This window comes from Balaenoptera borealis (genome assembly GCF_965194805.1).
Source record: "Balaenoptera borealis genome assembly, chromosome: 1".
Lineage (NCBI taxonomy): Eukaryota > Metazoa > Chordata > Mammalia > Artiodactyla > Balaenopteridae > Balaenoptera > Balaenoptera borealis.
In genome coordinates, this window is record NC_138860.1 from 96,801,897 (window position 1) to 96,819,827 (window position 17,931).

At 43.1% G+C, this 17,931-nt stretch overlaps 3 protein-coding genes across 3 annotated transcripts in view; all 3 read left to right on the plus strand.

Moving 5' to 3' along the window:
- Nucleotides 1–11,970, plus strand: LOC309609447 (pepsin B-like; the record flags this gene model as incomplete). Its single annotated transcript, XM_082350965.1, is given in 9 exon segments — nucleotides 1–8; nucleotides 2,646–2,814; nucleotides 3,522–3,563; nucleotides 3,566–3,723; nucleotides 4,812–4,831; nucleotides 4,834–4,933; nucleotides 6,802–6,949; nucleotides 7,809–7,907; nucleotides 8,136–11,970. Coding segments are annotated over 9 exon segments (897 nt in total). The 3' UTR covers nucleotides 8,289–11,970.
- Nucleotides 1–15,834, plus strand: part of LOC309623599 (oviduct-specific glycoprotein-like) — a 57,544-nt gene extending 41,710 nt beyond the window's left edge. Inside the window, exon 3 of the mRNA XM_082380618.1 lies at nucleotides 11,963–15,834. Within this exon, the coding sequence (XP_082236744.1) occupies nucleotides 11,963–12,061 (99 nt within the window). The 3' untranslated portion in view covers nucleotides 12,062–15,834. The remainder of the gene's footprint in view (nucleotides 1–11,962) is intronic.
- The window catches only part of LOC309619377 (acidic mammalian chitinase-like), a gene marked incomplete at its 5' end in the record, with an annotated part of 14,272 nt that continues 12,096 nt past the window's right edge, over nucleotides 15,756–17,931 (plus strand). The window contains 2 exon segments of the mRNA XM_082374487.1: nucleotides 15,756–16,105; nucleotides 16,370–16,426. Coding sequence (XP_082230613.1) covers nucleotides 15,756–16,105; nucleotides 16,370–16,426 — 407 coding nt within the window.

A 17,931-nucleotide genomic window follows, 5' to 3' on the forward strand; every position in this document is an offset into this window, starting at 1 on the left:
ATGATCAAGTGGGTTTGATCCCAGAGATGTAAGAATTCTTCAATATATGCAAATCAATCAGTGTGATACACCATATTAACAAATTAAAGAATAAAAACCACATGATCATCTCAATACATGCAGAAAAACTTTTGACAAAATTCAACACCCATTTATGTTAAAAACTCTCCAGAAAGTGGGCATAGAGGGAACCTACCTCAACATAATAAAGGCCATATACGACAAACCCCCAGCACACATTATTCTCAAAGGTGAAAAACTGAAAGCATTTCCTCTAAGATCAGGAATGAGACAAGGATGTCCACTCTCACCACTATTACTCAACATAGTTTTGGAAGTCCTAGCCACGGCAATCAGAGAAGAAAAAGAAATAAAAGGAATACAAATTGGAAAAGAAGAGGTAAAACTGTAACGTTTGCAGATGACATGATCCTATACATAGAGAATCCTAAAAATGTCACCAAAAAACTACTAGAGCTAATCAATGAATTTCGTAAAGTTGCAGGATACAAAATTAATGGACAGAAATCTCTTGCATTCCTATATACTAATAATGAAAACTCTGAAAGACAAATTAAGGAAACACTCCCATTTACCATTGCAACAAAAAGAATAAAATACCTAGGAATAGACCTACCTAGGGAGACAAAAGCCCTGCATGCAGAAAACTATACGACACTAATGAAAGAAATTAAAGATGACATCAACAGATGGAGAAATATACCATGTTCTTGGATTGGATGAATCAATATTGTGAAAATGACTATACTACCCAAAGCAATCTACAGATTCAATGCAGTCCCTATCAAATTACCAATAGCATTTTTACGGAACTAGAACAAATCATCTTAAAATTTGTATGGAGACACAAAAGACCCCGAATAGCCAAAGCAGTCTTGAGGGAAGAAAATGGAGCTGGAGGAATCAGACTCCCTGACTTCAGACTATACTACAAAACTACAGTAATCAAGACAATATGGTACTGGAACAAAAACAGAAACATAGATCAATGGAAGAAGATAGAAAGCCCAGAGATAAACCCACGCACCTATGGTCAACTAATCTATGACAAAGGAGACAAGAATATACAGTGGAGAAAAGACAGCCTCTTCAATAAGTGGTGGTGGGAAAACTGGACAGGTACATGTAAATGTATGAAATTAGAACAGTCCTTAACACCATACACAAAATTAAACTCAAAATGGATTAAAGACTTAAATGTAAGGCCAGACACTATCAAACTCTTAGAGGAAAACATAGGCAGAACACTCAATGACGTAAATTACAGCAAGATCCTTTTTGACCCACCTCCTAGAGAAATTGAAATAAAAGCAAAAATAAACAAATGGGACCTAATGAAACTTAAAATCTTTTGCACAGCAAAGGAAACCATAAACAAGACGAAAAGACAACCCTCAGAATGGGAGAAAATATTTGCAAATGAATCAATGGACAAAGGATTAATCTCCAAAATATATAAACAGCCATGCAGCTCAATGTTAAAGAAACAAACAATGCAATCCAAAAATGGGTGGAAGACCTAAATAGACATTTCTCCAAAGAAGACATACAGATGGCCAAGAAGCACATGAAAAGCTGCTCAACATCACTAATTTTTAGAGAAATGCAAATCAAAACTACAATGAGTTATCACCTCACGCCAGTTAGAATGGACATCATCAGAAAATCTACAAACAACAAATGCTGGAGAGGGTGTGGAGAAAAGGGAACCCTCTTTTACTGTTGGTGGGAATGTAAATTGATACAGCCACTATGGAGAACAGTATGGAGGTTCCTTAAAAAACTAAAAATAAAATTACAATATGACCCAGCAATCCCACTACTGGGTATATACCCAGAGAAAACCATAATTCAAAAAGACACATGCACCCCAATGTTAATTGCAGCACTATTTACAGTAGCCAGGTCATAGAAAGAACCTAAATGCCCATCGACAGACGAATGGATAAAGAAGATGTGGTACATATATACAATGGAATATTACTCAGCCATAAAAAGGAACGAAATTGGGTCATTTGTTGAGACGTGGATGGATGTAGAGACTGTCATACAGAGTGAAGTAAGTCAGAAAGAGAAAAATAAATATCGTATATTAACGTATGTATGTGGAACATAGAAAAATGGTACAGATGAACAGGTTTGCAGCGCAGAAATTGAGACATAGATGTAGAGAACAAACTTATGGACACCGAGTGGGGAAAGCCACGGGGGTGTGGGGGTGGTGGTGTGATGAATTGGGAGATTGGGATTGACATATATACACTAATATGTATAAAATTGATAACTAATAAGAACCTGCTGTATTTTAAAATATATAAAATAAAAGTTTTTTTAAAAGTCCTAATAGTAGATAGAGAGCAGAAATAGACTGAGGCTTCCATTCCATTCTACATTGTTCCTTTCCATCCGTTCTTTCCTGTGGGCTGGAATTCCTGGCACTTTTGAAGAGATTTATCCCTCAGGGATGGTGGATTGGAAGGAATTTGGTCAATGTATGTTATCCAAGGGGACAGGCTTTTCTGTGGCTAACACAGTTTGTCTACAGTACAAAGGAAGTGAGGCTAAGGTCCTATCCCAGCCTTGGTCTGATGATCCTAGGCCATCGAGGGTTAAGTGTCTCCAAGTATTTGGAAAGTAATTAATGAGACTAATATTTCATTTTGTCTTTCTACAGCCAATCACAATAAGTTCAACCCCAGCCAGTCCTCCACTTTCAGAAACAATGGGCAAACCTATACACTGTCCCATGATTTTGGAAGCCTGGTTGTGGTCTTGGTATTTGATACCATGACTGTGAGTAATATCCTCATATTACTGTGAATAATATCCTCTGAGGTTCTGTGGTTTGGCTTTCATTTTCTAGAGCCTTAAGCTATGAGAGAAATCCACAATTACTAATTTGTACGACATTCCCAGAAGCTAGAGTTGGAAAGGATGTCAAAGTTCATCTAATTCAACCTTCCTCCCAAGACAGGCATTGCTTCCACAGCAGTTCTGACTGCAGAAAGCTCCTTATGTGGTGCTAAGGTTGCTATGCCTTTTGACTTTCTTCCCTGGTTTTACTCTGCTGTTCAGAATCAGATAGAATAAATCTGCTCCCTCTTCCACACAATTTCACTTTGGATATTTGAAGACATATCCTTTCACATTTTCCTTATTTCTTTACATCCAACTCCCACAGTTCTCTCTTGTTCTTGCACGTGGATTTTTCAATATAACACCAGTCACTGTTCTTTCCTTGCCCATGGATGTGGAAACTATAACTCCAGAAATCAGCTGCCTCTGCTTCCGTAACAGCCACACTCCTTTTTCCAAGACATATTTGGTTGGGTTATGTTGTTGCCCCTTCACCTTCCACCCTCACACTCATGTTTGAGCTTAGCATGAAAAAAGCCAACTTCTTCTCCTGGGAGAGGTTCTAGATTCCAGACCCTGGGCACCTAAGTCTGGGAAAGATTTGTCCACCTGAATTGTGAAACTCTTCTCTCTGCTCACCCCAGGTTCAGAACATCGTCACTGATAACCAGGAGTTTGGCCTGAGTGAGAGAGTGAACCCAGCTATCCCTTCTACTATTTAGACTTTGATGGGATTCTGGGAATGGCCTACCCCAGCTTGGCGGTGGGAGGTACCCCAACAGTCATGCAGAGCAGGCTGCAGCAGGACCAGCTCACCCAACCCCTCTTCAGCTTCTACTTTTCTCGGTAAGAACCTTTGTCCTGGGAAGGGGTCATCAAATGATGCACTGTGGGGGCTTTGGACAACTCAACATCAGACAGAGCCTAGGTAAAAAAGTTTCCTGATACAGTGAGTAAAACAATCCATGTATTTCTGAAAATTTGTAATTACATTGTGGGGGGAATTTTATTTTAAACACAGTAGAAGAATTTTTAATTATGACCATAAGCCATATGATGACTCTTTTCTTAAAAAATGCAATATTCCTTCAACATTTGTTTAGTAAATCTAGAGATTGCTGTGTTAGATTTGCACAACTGTAGAGCAATTGAACAAGCCACATGAGCATTTACTAGTAAGAGAACAGAAATGGAATGATAATTATAATAACATCTCTGGCTTTATAAGGTACTCTTGTAGCAATCCCTTCAAATGACATCTCAAAAATCCTGTTATTAGCCCAGGTTTGCCAATGAGGAAATGAAGGCTCACACAGGTTGTTGATGTTGATCAAGGTCAGTCACTAGTAGGTGTGAAGCCAAGACTCAAGCTTAAATGTCTTGATCAGAAATCCAGTACTTTTCCTACTCCACCTGGCCTCGAACTTTTATGGCAAATTTTACTTCCTGATCTTTTTTCCTAAATATATCAAGCTCAGAGTACCTGATCCAAGGTAGTAAACACAGGAGGCCTAGATCCTCTTCACATTATATAGTTACCAACCTGACCACGATAGGAGCATGCCCATCATGGTACACTTGGTGTCTCTGTCAGGCCCCATTCCAGGTACTCTCAGAGGGGTTTCTTCTTATTCTCACCCTGTCCAGGAAAGGTCTCTCTGGGATACTTCTATAGTTTGTTTTCAGGTGCCTGTCCTCTCCTATATGATGGAGTCTGTGTTTCCAAGTCTCTGACACTTTGGGTGTTTCTCTAAGAATTCTCCTCTCTGTTGTACTTTGAGTCAGGTGGAATCTAAGGAGCAGCTCAGAGGACAGCACACCCTTGTTCTGCAGTACCTCTGTGTCTGAGGGAGAGAGGGAAGGCGGGAGGAGAGAGAGGAACTGCCTGACCCATTCATGTGGTGGAACTCATGCTCTTGTACCTTTCTCCCCAGCCAACCAATCTATCAATATGGTGAGAGCTCATCCTGGAAGGTGTGGACACCCAACTCTATTCTGGTCAGATCGTCTGGATCCTTGTCACCCGGGAAATGTACTGGCAGCTTGTTATCCAGGAATAAGTAGAGTGGACAGTTCCAATGGATTATGGACACTCCTAGGATGTTCCTCCAACATGACAATATTCCCCATTCCTCTCATGACACAGATTTCTTAAAGAATCATCAAACCCCCAGGCTGAGGTTGTCCTGGAGCTCAGTAGACTCTGGAGTCTAGCTCTTGACTGAACTTTTTGAACTGGTCCCTGAGCTTTGCCGTGTCAGCAGGTTGGTCATTCCTAGGCCCTGTGACTTCACGTCTTTGTTCTTAGAAGCTTCGTTATCCCATCAACATGATCTTTACCACTTCCATCATCAGTAAGAGTAATGGCTGTTACTATTGATGCATTGATGCTTTCCACGTGCCAGATACTGTGCTAAATATTTTACATATACTATTGCATATAATTTCCATAACACTATAAGGATGTCAGAACTGTATTTCATTCCATCGATAAAGAAATCAAGGCTCAGATGTTTGTAAATTATCAAAAGTCACACATTTCACAAATTTCAAAATTTGAACCTGAACACAACACATCAGATCCCACTGATCATGAATCCACTGCTTCTACACTCAAAGCCCTCAAGAATTTTCCATCACATGCAAATTTAAGACAAAACGCCTTTTGCCTGTACTCAAGACCATACAGAAGCTAGCCCCTACCTATCTATACAGCCTTTCCCCTACTCCCTGATCTGAAGCATAGACTTCATCAAGTGCTTGCACCTTGTCATGACTTTCTTGCTTCTTTTGTTAATATCACTTGAAGTGTCCCTCCTCTTCTCCATGCTTATTTGAATTTTAGGCAAACTTCAGAGCCTGGATTAACTCCTATCTCCTCCAAATTTCTCCCGGGGGCCCAGTCCACAGTGATCTCTCACTTTTAATCCAGTAGTATTTACCTGTGCCCCTGTCACAATTTATATTTCCAAATCACTGGGTAAGCACTGGAAAAACAGCCCAATGTGGAGGAGTGGAGAAAGGAAAAACTTGGCATGTCTGGGGACTAGATTCATGCGCTTGGAGTAGAGGTGTCTTTTTCACATGGACCAATTACTCTCACTCTTTAAGCATCACTTCCTTAGAACAACCCTTGTGTGAAACCCCAGAATAGCTCAAGTTTCCTCTTCTCTGAAACATTGCATTTTCTTCACAGCACATATCAGGACTGCAATTACACCTCATATATGTGTGTTTTTGTTAAGTGTCTGGCCTTTCCACTAGGCTGTGGTGTCTGTCTTGCTCACCATTGTATCTCCAATCTTGTCTCATAGACAGCACCAGCAAACACATGAGAATGAAGAGGAGAGGTAGAGCAGCAGAAAAAGCTGGACAGGGAATGAGGGACTGAATCACATAGGACTTTATGTACCACATTATGGAGTTTATCACCTACTGCCTTATAGTGTTTGTCATGGCATGACATATTTTGTTGTGTCTTTTCAGTTAGAATAAGCTCCTTAAAAACAGAAAGCATGATTTACCGCCTCCTTATATCACCATGATCCCTATAGGAGTGTCTTGCACATAGTAGGTGCTCAACTTGTATATATCAATTAATTTCAAGCCCTGACTGTGTTTGGCACTGTGTGCTGGGCCACACAACGGTAGATTAAAGAAGACAAGACACAGTCTCTGCCTTCCAAGAGCTTCCAGTCAGAGCTGGAGAGGTCACCAGTACAAGACTGAGGCTATTATTCCAATAATCACAAAGGCCCAACACCATTACATGGGTAGATATGTCATAGGGTGGCCTTGCTTCCTGGAAGATGCAGAACATTGGAGCTCCTGGATTGGGGGCGGCGGTGGCAGTGATGAGGGGAGGACAGGGCTCATGGTTGTGGAAGAGGCACCTGACTCTCTTTGTACTGGTGTCCCTCTCAGGTTTGCCATCGGTGACCAGGCCACTGGCTGGTGTTCCCAGGGCTGCCAGGCCATTGTGGATATGGGGACTTTCCTGCTGGCTGTTTCCCAGCAGTACATGACCTCCTTCCTGCAGTCAACAGGAGCCCAGGAAAACAAGAATGGTGATGTGAGTAGCCAGAAGCCAAAGGTTTCTCTGCACATCCATGCAGCCTCAGCCAGGAGCCCAAGTGCCTGAGTTCATGAGAGGGAGGAGGAAGGGTTGTGTGGGGACCTGAACCCCTGGCAGGACAGAACAGGTGGGGACACAGCTTGGCATTTCATGAACCTCCAATGCACGGAAGGGAAAGGGGAGGGAATAATACCAACCCCATCCAGACTGTGAGTGAGGGCTGAATGGTTGTCTGGTGCTGCTAGTTCATTGTAGGTCCTAGGAGCACATTCAGCTTGGTCTGGCCACTGTCATTTGACTGAGTGAAGTAGAGTCAGGGCACAATGCCCTTGTACATTCCACTTGGCTTTCTTCCTTCTCTAGAAATGCACCTTTGGGTTTTACTCTGAGGAGCCTCCTGTGCCCACATCTCCACCCCTTGGTACACATATGTAGTTTGCTTTTCCCTGCATGCAAGTGTCTGTGTGTGTATGTGTGTGTGCATGTGATGAGTACATGGACTGGTATACACAAATGTGGATATGAGAGTGTGTTATGAGTATACTTCTACAAATGTGTGCCAATGCCTTTTCTCTGTAATTTGTACTTTCTGAGGTTAGAATTTGGGTTTTGGAAGAGCCTAACTCCTTATGGCCATACTCCCCAAAACTAAGAGCTGAGGTATGTTTAAGGAGAGGAGTCAAGAAGCAAGAGGGCCAGTCAACATTGTGCCCAGGAGTCAGGCCTGGCCTTCCATGCTCTGAAACAGCCTCTGCTGGAAGGTGGAGAAGAGAGTCTCACAGGAAAGGGGGGGGCTTGGGCCCTTTGTCTGGGCCCCCAGCCCCGGCGTTCTGCAGCATTGCCTCTTCTCTCTCTGTTTGTGGTCAACTGCGACTCCGTGCAGAGCATGCCCACCATCACCTTCATCATCAGTGGGTCCCATTTCCCACTGCCTCCCTCTGCCTATGTCTTCAACATACGTATTCACCCCAGGGTCCCTGGATTGTGTGTTTGGATGGGCCCAAGGCTGGTCTGTGTCCCAGCTCACATCTGGGTTGCTATGGGCAATCACCAGGGGCAGGGCTGAGGGTGAACAAGAAGTCAGGGACCCCCAGGCATCACGGAATATAGGGTGGGGGGCGTTCCCATGGGAAAGGCCTCTGCAGTGCAACTGGTGATGTCCTCATGTCCTCTGTCTCTTCAGAACAATAGTTACTGCATGCTGGGGATTGAGGCCTCTTACCTGCCCTCCTCCAGCGGGGAGCCTCTGTGGATTCTGGGCAATGTCTTCCTCAAGGAGTATTACTCTGTCTTCGATGTGGCCAACAATCATGTGGGCTTTGCCCTCTCCACTTAGACTAGTGCAAGGCAGCTGCCTGCAGCTGCCTGCAACCTCCCCAAGGACTCTGCAATTGCCCTAATGCCTTTGTGGCTGAGGGCAGCATTTTAAACTATCCTGATTCCTTCTGCCCACTAGAGTGTTTTTCTTCCTGAACCTAAGAAATCAGAAATCTCCAAACATTTTTGAGACTCCTTCCAACAAACAATTTAGTAGTTTATCCTAAATTGAAAGTTAGCAACAGCTGTTTGGAGGCTCTTTTAATCAATGGGAGAGAACAGGAGAGGCAGTATCTGGCTGCATGCAGCATGGGTGTCAAGGACACAGTGGTCTCTACATGATGGTCGTGGTTGGAGGTTTTCACCCCTCCCAGCACTCTCTCTTCCAAAATTATTTTCTCTCAATTCTTAAAAAAGACGTGAGCCAGATCAATTGCTGACTGAAGAATTTTGGAGAAGAAAAAAGAATCCTTAGAGAGCATTTCAAAAAGGTGCTTGGAAGGCCAAAATCTGATCAGAACGTAGTGTTATTGTTCATTTGTTTGTTTTTGTAAGGGAGCAACACAGTTGTAATAAATTTAAATATTATGGGACATTTCACAGACTCCATTCATTCCTACCAGTACTTTCAGGCTGCTTCACATATTCACTTTACCTGCACATATTATCTTCTGAGATAGAGTATTTGAAGACTGGGAAGAGAGACAGGGGAAGAAGGAGAGGGAGAGAGAGGGAAATATCAATAGATTGAGAGAGAGCAGCAGGTCCACAAAGGTAGGAGGAAAGAGAAAAGTATTTAAATAGAGAGCTGCAAGGAAACAGGGAAGTGAGAAGAGGTAGAAGCTATGGAAGGTGGAGGTGAAGTTAGAGATCTGGGGTTTTTTGGGGGAGATGTTCCAGAGCAACATCTCTAGAGAGGAATGTAGGATGGAGATTCTGAGAAATGTTGCCTATGCTTACAAATTAGAGTTTTAAAAATATTCCTAAAGAGATATAAAGATTGGAATTATCCTTTAATTATTATTGGCAGTCATAATGTGCACTTTAAATTGAATTCATGAAGACAGTGGCCACATGGGACCCCAGCCTATATTTGGGTTATACTTATAAAAGAGATTTCCATTTAATTATTTCTAATGGGGTCATCACAGGTCAAATGTCATTAATTTATTCATAAACTATTAATCAAAATCTTGGTTTGTGTAAATGAAATTTTCCCTGATCCCTGACATCTTTCTCCCTTTCCTCTGCCTATCCTCCCACTCTCTATGAAGAGGTACAATACTTTGTATCTCTGATAATGCATTACACAGTGCACTGGATTTTACCCATTTACCCAACTAGATTATGATCTCCTAGAGGAAAGAGACTGTGTTATTTTCTCTTTAAATCCCCAGATCTTAGATGTCTCGCAGAAAAGATGTACTTAGCAGAAACTTGTACTACTAAATTAATGATATACAATACAAGTGAGATTAATGCTGTTACAGTGAATTCTTCCTGAGAGTGTCAGGAAAGAAGAAGGTATCACAGAGGAAATTGTGTTAACTTTAGACCTTGAAGTATGAGTAGGAACTCATCAGGTATGGAAAGTAAAAAGGCATCTCATGCAGAAAAACAACGTAAGAACAACACAGAGGCTTGGAAGAGTTTGTGCCATTGCAGATCAGCAAAGAATCTGAACTGGCTGGAGCACACAGAACCTGGAAAGGATAGCAGGGAATCAGGCTGCCAGGTGGATTGGATCAGATGAGCAGGGCCTTGCTAAAAGTCTGGACTTTATTATCTAATCGATGGGAACCACAATGGGTTTAGAAAAAGAGAGAGAATGATCAGACCTTTGTTTGAGGAAGAGAGGTCTGCTGGCAGGGCCCCTCTGTTCCACAGCCCTCATTTGGTGTTCCTCAGATTCCCGTACCTGGTGGAGACACAACTCCAGAGAGATGCATATTCTTCATTCCTGGTAGAGCTTCTGCCTTAGGACCCTAGCCATTTTCCTAGCTCATGGTCATGGCCAAGAAACCTAAACAGAAGTGAAAGACTCCTATACCCAGAATTTAGAGCCAACCCAAATCAGGGAGGTCTCAGCTTCCCTCTTTCTTAGTTCCACTGTGACTCTCCTCTTTACTATCCAAAAGTCACAGTAACCACAAAAACAGATCCCCACAATCCTGGTGGCCATGTTGACCAAGACCTCCTTCCCTGTCCCTCTCACGGTCAAAGACATGGCAAAAGGATTTTATCTTCTTGAGAAGATTTGATGCATTCTCTGAACAAGTCCTCTGAAATTGGCCACAGCAGGTGAGGAGTTGACAACACAATAGGCTGTTCTACTGTCACAGAGATAAAGAGGCCCGTCTCAGCTCAGATCTTACACAAAGCGACAGGACGCCAGGTCTTTCTTTGGGGACTGCAGCAGTGATGGAAAGGATGCTGCTTTGGACTGGTAAGTAACACAGACCCAATTCCCTCTTCTCCTCTAAATCCAGAGAATACTCTCCATCAGGTATCAGAAAGCAGGGACCCAGAAGTTTGCTTCCATGTAAAAAGACTTTGTTTGGATTTTTCTATGTCATTTCTCTCTTGTCCTGGCATGTGCCATCCCATTAGGTCCCTGCTTTGTCAGGCTGCTGGCTTTTTCTTTCTCTTATACATGCCCAGGTTCCAGAATAAAAAGAGTGACACCACCTGTACATTGATAGGAAGTGCTAAGTAACAAAGTACTGAATTTCAAAGGCTTAGCAGGTGTGCCCTAGCAAGTCAGGCATTCCCTGAATGCATCTAACCCAAAGCACTGCTTCTGTTGCTTCCAATCCAAATCTCACTGCCTCTCTCTCTGCAATGTCCCACTTAATAGAATGACTTTTACAATGATTCTACTCCTTCATCTATCACCTCTCTCACCACCCATATCTTGCCCAGTGCCACCTTCTGTAGCGGAAGAACTAACGCTACCCTCAGTGCTCAGATCCTTAACCTGGCAACACCCCACTCCCAAAGAGCTTTGGAAGGCTGTGGTCCATGAGCACCTGAGGATGCTGAACACCACCAGTGGTAGCAGCTGATCCAACAGATTCTGGGACATCCTGGGCCTCAGCTAGAATGCAAAGCTTTTCAGCTCTTGCCCCCACTAAAGATACAGCTGAGCTAAAACAAGAGTAGATAAGCTAGATCTTGGCTTAAGGTCATTGTCAGAAGGTGAGAATCCAGTCCATTGGAGCCTTGACGACTGTGCCAGGTAGATAGGCCACTGGTTTAATTAACACACGTTTATTTTATTCTGACTGTACGTTAGGTAATGTCACTTCGGTTATCTCATCTAATCCTCACAATATATTTTGAAGTGGGTTTTAATCTCCCCATTTTTGTCAGTATGCAAATTGAGGTTAGGTGTTGTGTGACAAGATATCCAGCATCCTGCAGCTGGAAGGAGAAGAGCAAGGCTTCAAGCACAACAGTGTCTGCTCAGAGCCCATGCTCTTTCTACTCACCACTCACTAGGTGGTGGGGAACCCAGCTCCAGGACCCCCTCCTCCCCAGGGTGGCTTAGGCACAAGCTGTGGAGAGGAAGATCTGTACAGGACTCACCAGTAGCTGACTGTTCATTGTTAGTTACCCAGCAGTGCAACAGGTCTGTAGCTTCCCTGGGAAGCCCCGAGCTGAGTCATGGATTTGTTTCTTGTCTTTTTACAGGTTTGGTTGTATTGCTGCAGCTGCAGCTTGGTAAGCATCATGAGTGTCTTTCCTTTTGATAGAGGAGTTTCCACCATCAGCAGACTTAGACATATTTGAAAATCTGAGAGAACTGGAGTCTCTACCTCCTGTAGGATACTCAAAATTGTTACAAAAAAATAAATAGAGGAATGAAGGAAGGAAGGAAGGAAGGGAGGGAGGGAGGGAAGGAGATGCAAGAGGGAGGAGATATAGAAATATATGTATATGTATAGCTGATTCACTTTGTTATAAAGCAGAAACTAACACACCATTGTAAAGCAATTATACTCCAAAAAAGATGTTGAAAAAAAAAAAAAAACTAGCTCTGAAAATGACCTGAAGACTAGCAAAACAGATTTTCTACAACTAAGGATATAAAGGAAAGGCAACATCAAGACAGGTAAGAGGGGCAGAGATTCAGTCTAGTCGAAACCCCCACCACCTGTCCAGTGACCACAGGGTCACGAGGTCACCAGACTGGGGAGCCTGATGTGGGGCTCAGACCTTTCTATCATGCTCTTTCTTGGTTCACGTACCCTGAGAGAACCAGCTGACATTCCAGCAGCCCTAAAGAAAAGCCACAAGGGGTACTGAGATCTTCTGCCAACAGCCAGTGCCAGCTTGCCAGCCATGTGAGTGAGTTATTTTAGGAATGAATCCTTCAGACCCAGTCAAGCCTTCAATAACTGCTCTAGTCAACATCTTTTATATATATATATTTTTTTAAAATATTTATTTATTTATTTGGCTGCATCGGGTCTTAGTTGCGGCACGCGGGATCTTCATTGCGGCAAGTGGGATCTTTTGCTGCCGCGCATGGGCTCTTCGTTGTGGCACGCGGCTTCTCTCTAGTTGTGGTGCGTGGGCTCCAAAGCGTGCGGGCTCAGTAGTTGCGGTGCACGGGCTTAGTTGCCCTGCAGCATGTGGGATCTTAGTTCCCTGGCCAGGAATTGAACCCATGTCCCCTGCATTGGAAGGCAGATTCTTAACCACTGAACCACCAGGGAAGTCCCCCTGCTCCAGTCAACATCTTGACTGCAACCTGCAGTTCTCATGAGAGAACCCAATCCAGGACCACTCAGCCAAGCTGCTCCTGAATTATAGACTCTATATGAAATAATACATATTTCTTATTGTTTTAAGTGTCTAAGTTTGGGGGTAATTTGTTATACAGCAACAGATAATGAATAGAGTCAGGAATAGCTTGGTTGTTGATATTTGGCCATGAGATTGCCCAACACCAGAACTGTTGAAGAAGAGACATCCATTTATTCAACCAACTTGTATCAAGTGCCTAGTCTGTGTCAACTTCCAGGGATCCAAAGATGAATTCAAGATGACTTAAAGGAGGCCAGATACACTGAAGAAATTCTTGGCTCAGCCTGGGGACCTGCTTTAAGGCCAAGGCTGACAGCTGCCCCTGCACCTGTGCCCACTCTTATCTGCCGGACTGGCTTAGGCCCAGGTTTGAGTGATGTGGCTGCTGGCAGTGGCAAGTCTATGGCCTTGGGGCATCAGGTGAGATAAAACAGGCCCTGACCTCTGCAACTCCTTGTAGCACTGACTGCTCTCCCAGCCACACCTCTCACCCCACCAAAACCCCAATCTCATATGTTTTTCCTAAGGAGTCAAGCTCTAGCAAAAATAGGACACAATGTTCTTTACACACCGAATGCCACCACTCCTCCCAGAATGAGGAGGAGAGGGCAGAGGTACAAGGTCCATGTTTCTCTGGCAGTAGCTGCTCTCTCCCTATCTCTTCCCTGAGCTGGAATAAGGGGGGAGAGCTGGGAGCTGCAGCATCCTATGTCTGCCCCTGTCCTTCCCCTCCAGCACTGTGGTAGTAAAATCACTAGGGGACAAGGGGGAGGAGATGAGCAGGGCTAATCCTGCCCCTTCCATGAACCAGGTTCCTTCTAGGACCCTTGCCACTGGCCTTAAAAGTACGGCCTGGTCCTGTAGGAAGAAAGTTACATGCCTTAAATGAATGCTTAACATCACAACTAAACCCTCCCACCATGTGTTTTTCTGGCCCTGGGCCCTGTACCTTGGGACCCTGATTCTAACACTGTGCCCTTCATTCCTTCTCTGGGCTTCCACATCCCCTGAGGGACTTGACCTCAGTGCTGAGCTAAGGCTTCCAATTGTAAGCAGTTCTGTCAGAGTAGCCAGGCCTGGGCTGGTGAGGGAACTCTCCTGGATTCTCTCCCGCTTAGATTCTCATGAATCTGGATGAGATGGGATGGGTGGCGATATGAACGTGACACCCTTGGGCACCTGTGGTCATGAGGTGGCAGCTGTGCTGTTCCCATAGTGGTAAAAGGGGTCTTCTCCTTATATACGGCTGGGTCAAGAGGCTGCCCAAGGTGGCCAGTGTGTAGGCACAATGGGAAGGATGCTGCTCTGGGCCTGTGAGTCTCCTACTCTTTTTGCCCTTCTTCCTTCCCACAGGTCATGGCGTGTCCCTGGGGATGGGGAGGAGGGCAGGTTTCTGTTTCAGTGAGCCTTGTACATAGGGGATACCCCCATGCCTCAGGCTGTGGATAGAGGAACTTGGGATCCACGCTTGAGAGTGATGAAATGGGGTCCTGGGGAAATGCCACTGATAAATCCAAAGGCCCTTGATGTCCTGGAAGTCTCCTGAGTACAGCAGGTCCTAACTGGGAAACCCATCTGAGGACGCCTGGTTTTTGTATTTTGTTTCTTTGTTTGTTTCAAGCTTGGCTGTTCTGCTGCAGGTACAACTAGGTAAGGAGTAACACAGCCTTCTATCCACACTCCAATTTTCCTGATAGTTACGCCTCTTTCCCTCCTTTCTTCCAAGTCTGCATTTCCTTCTCCTTTTGCTATGTCAGGACTAAGACCTGTTTTGTGATGTCAGGACTAGGACTAGCCCCAGCCTGTTTTGCTTGATCTCAGAAAGTCAACACTGGGAGGGGACATATAGCTCATCTAATCCAGAATGCCTCATTTTATAGGTGGGAAAACTAAAGCACAGAGAAGGGAAGCGACTTGTCCTTGGTTGTTCAGCACCAGGACTTAACCCAATATTCTAATGCCAAGAATAGTGTCTATTACCTAGTAGTCTATACTCTTCTTTGTGTTGTCTTCTTTTCCCCTCAAATGTCCCCACATTCTTTCTAATAACTAAGCATTGGTCTGTGGACGTGAAATATTACTAAGGCCCAGATATGGGGACTCAGGAGAGGAGAGTGGGAAGAGCATGAGCTTCAGAGCAAGACTGCCTGGAAATAGTGCATGCACAATAAATATTTGGGGAATAAATGGATGAATGAATTGGTATTCATCTTAATCTTTCAGCCTTGAGTAGTTCTGAGTCTCATCTAAAAATGACAATGTTTCCCCCATAAGGCCGTATGGGTATTAAAATTTAAGTAAAACAATGCATATAAAACCTCTAAATAAAGCATCAGTCACATCATATGCCATCTACAAAAGGTATTTGTTTTATTGGTAATGAACTTGAGTAGTCTTTGAAGTTATGAATAGTACCCAAGGAGCATAATTAACCTCACCACTTGCTGCTATGATGGTGAATTGATTTTATTTTATGTGTTGACTTGAATTGATTTAAAGCTTTCTGAGTCATGAAAGATGCATAGGTCTTGCTGAGATTCTGTTCACAAAAGTGTCATGACTGTTTAGCCAGGTCCTTCATAGGCCTGGGAAAGGAGTGCAGCAGTATCTACCAGGTATCTGTCATGTGAACACTTAGGTAGCCCTTCCCCTTGAAGAGGTCATCAGCAAGTGACACAGACAGTGGAGACTTGCACCACAATGGCTGCTGCTTTCTCTCATAGGCTCAGCCTATAAGATAGTGTGCTATTTTACCAACTGGTCACAGTATCGACCAGAGCCAGCCAAGTTCTTCCCCAAGGATGTGGACCCATGTCTGTGCACACACCTGATATATGCCTTTGCCACCATGAATGACAACAAGATTGCTCCCTATGAATGGAATGATATTGATGTCCTGTATACTCAGTTCCAAACCCTGAAAGACTGGTCAATGGGAATTGAATCCACAGTGAGTGGGAGTCAGCGAGGGATAATGGAGAGCCCAAGTTCAGTCTCCAATTTATTCCCAAATATCATAAGATTCTGAGAGGCAAAGTCCCTTGCAGATAGTTTTTTCCTGAAAAGAATACACAGATTTCTGACACATGTATGGTAAACTATGATGTAAAGACTAATGTGGGCAGATGGAGAGGCGCACTTGCCATGGGGACTTTAGAGCTTGTACTTGGTGGCTGCCTATTTCCCAGAGAGTCAAGAATGAGGATAGCAGAGTTGTTTTTGCAGTACCTGTATCCTGCAAGCTCACAGAGGTCTCACTAAAAAGTGTCTGTTTGTTTCTTTCTGCAGCAACAGAGATCTGGTCACTTTGCTGGCTGTTGGTGGCTGGAATTTTGGCACTCAGAAGTAAGTCTTTCTATGGCCAGAATATGAGGGTGGAGGCAAAAGGAAGAATCCTTCAGGCTGGGGTGGGAAAATATGATACCAGTGGGTAGGCGAAAATGGATATTCCAGGGGGAAAGAGACTGGTACTTAAGAAGATACTGTCTGCAGGTGGGAAGGGCTGACTGCAGCAGATGTGGAAACATAGAAATAGTATGGAGAAAATGGTGGGCAAACACTCAAAAGAATGTGAAGAATGGTGAGTGAGAAAGAACTGGCGTGGTGATGGAGAAGCACTTGGGTCCTCACGAGAATATGAGCCCTGGGTTGAGTCATAGGCTTTTCTTCCGGGAAGCAGTGAGAAAGGATTGGTAACCTCACAGGCTTTTTGATTCTGAGTTGGAAAAAAGAGATGATGAGGTTAGACTAGATTTGTATGTAAAAAGTTATCCAAGTCAGTGGTAAACTACTTTTTAAATTCTGAAAGTAAGGCCTTCCTATAATTATTTTGAAATTAGAGATCACAAAGTTATTTGACATGAAAAGTAACTTGCCTCTCTCTTCTTCCCTCCAAAATTCTTCAGAGGTAGGCAGCTACTCCTAAAATGCAATGATGGAACAAGTTGCAATGAGTGTTTTTATTCTCAAATAGCCAAGTGAACTTTCTGGCAGTTACCTATCAGGTAACAAGCTAATTCTCACCTTTGGTATTTGATCAATATTTCTTCTGCCTCAAGCCCACTCCACCAATAGAGTTTTTTTCTTATCTTGCTCACAAATCACTTATATAGGAAAATCTTTGCAGGTCAATTCCCATAACTCCAAACAATATGTCCCCCCTCCCTTTTTAGGTAACTCAGTTTGCACTAGTCAGTTTATTTCAATTAAAAAAAAAACTTAATTGCTATTGAATACCTGAACTAAAAGCAAAAAGAAAAGAAAAAAAAAGAAGATAAATTAGGGAGGTTTTGATCCAGGTTACAAAGGGTTTACCACAGGCTCGTTATAATCAAGAACTAACCAAGAGGGTTTAAAAATGTGTTTATAGAGTATAAAACTGCTGACTATGACAGACGAACTAATTTTTCTAGATTTCAAGGCAACTTTAAGTACAAGACTCAGTATATTTAATAGAACATCTTTGGGAGTCAGAAGGGCTTCATTAAACGTATTCACATATTATAAATCACATCTTAATTTTAGAAACAGTAAATATAAAAAATGAACATCTTAGGATCAAAGAACTGTGATATCTAAACCACTGCCCCTGAAAGATCTCACTAATAATTTAAGTGCACATGTACCATTGATATTATAAATAAATAGAGAATATTATTGAATGGGTATACTGAAGAAAATAAAGTTTTAATTATAAACACTTATCTACTAATTAACATTAACACTTTGAGTTCACCTTAACTGTAAAAATCCAATGGTGGCTACTATAAAATGCATAATAAAAATTGATATCAGAGATGTTGTGGGGATTATTCCTGGATCTGTGATGTTAATACAGACAAACTCTCTGC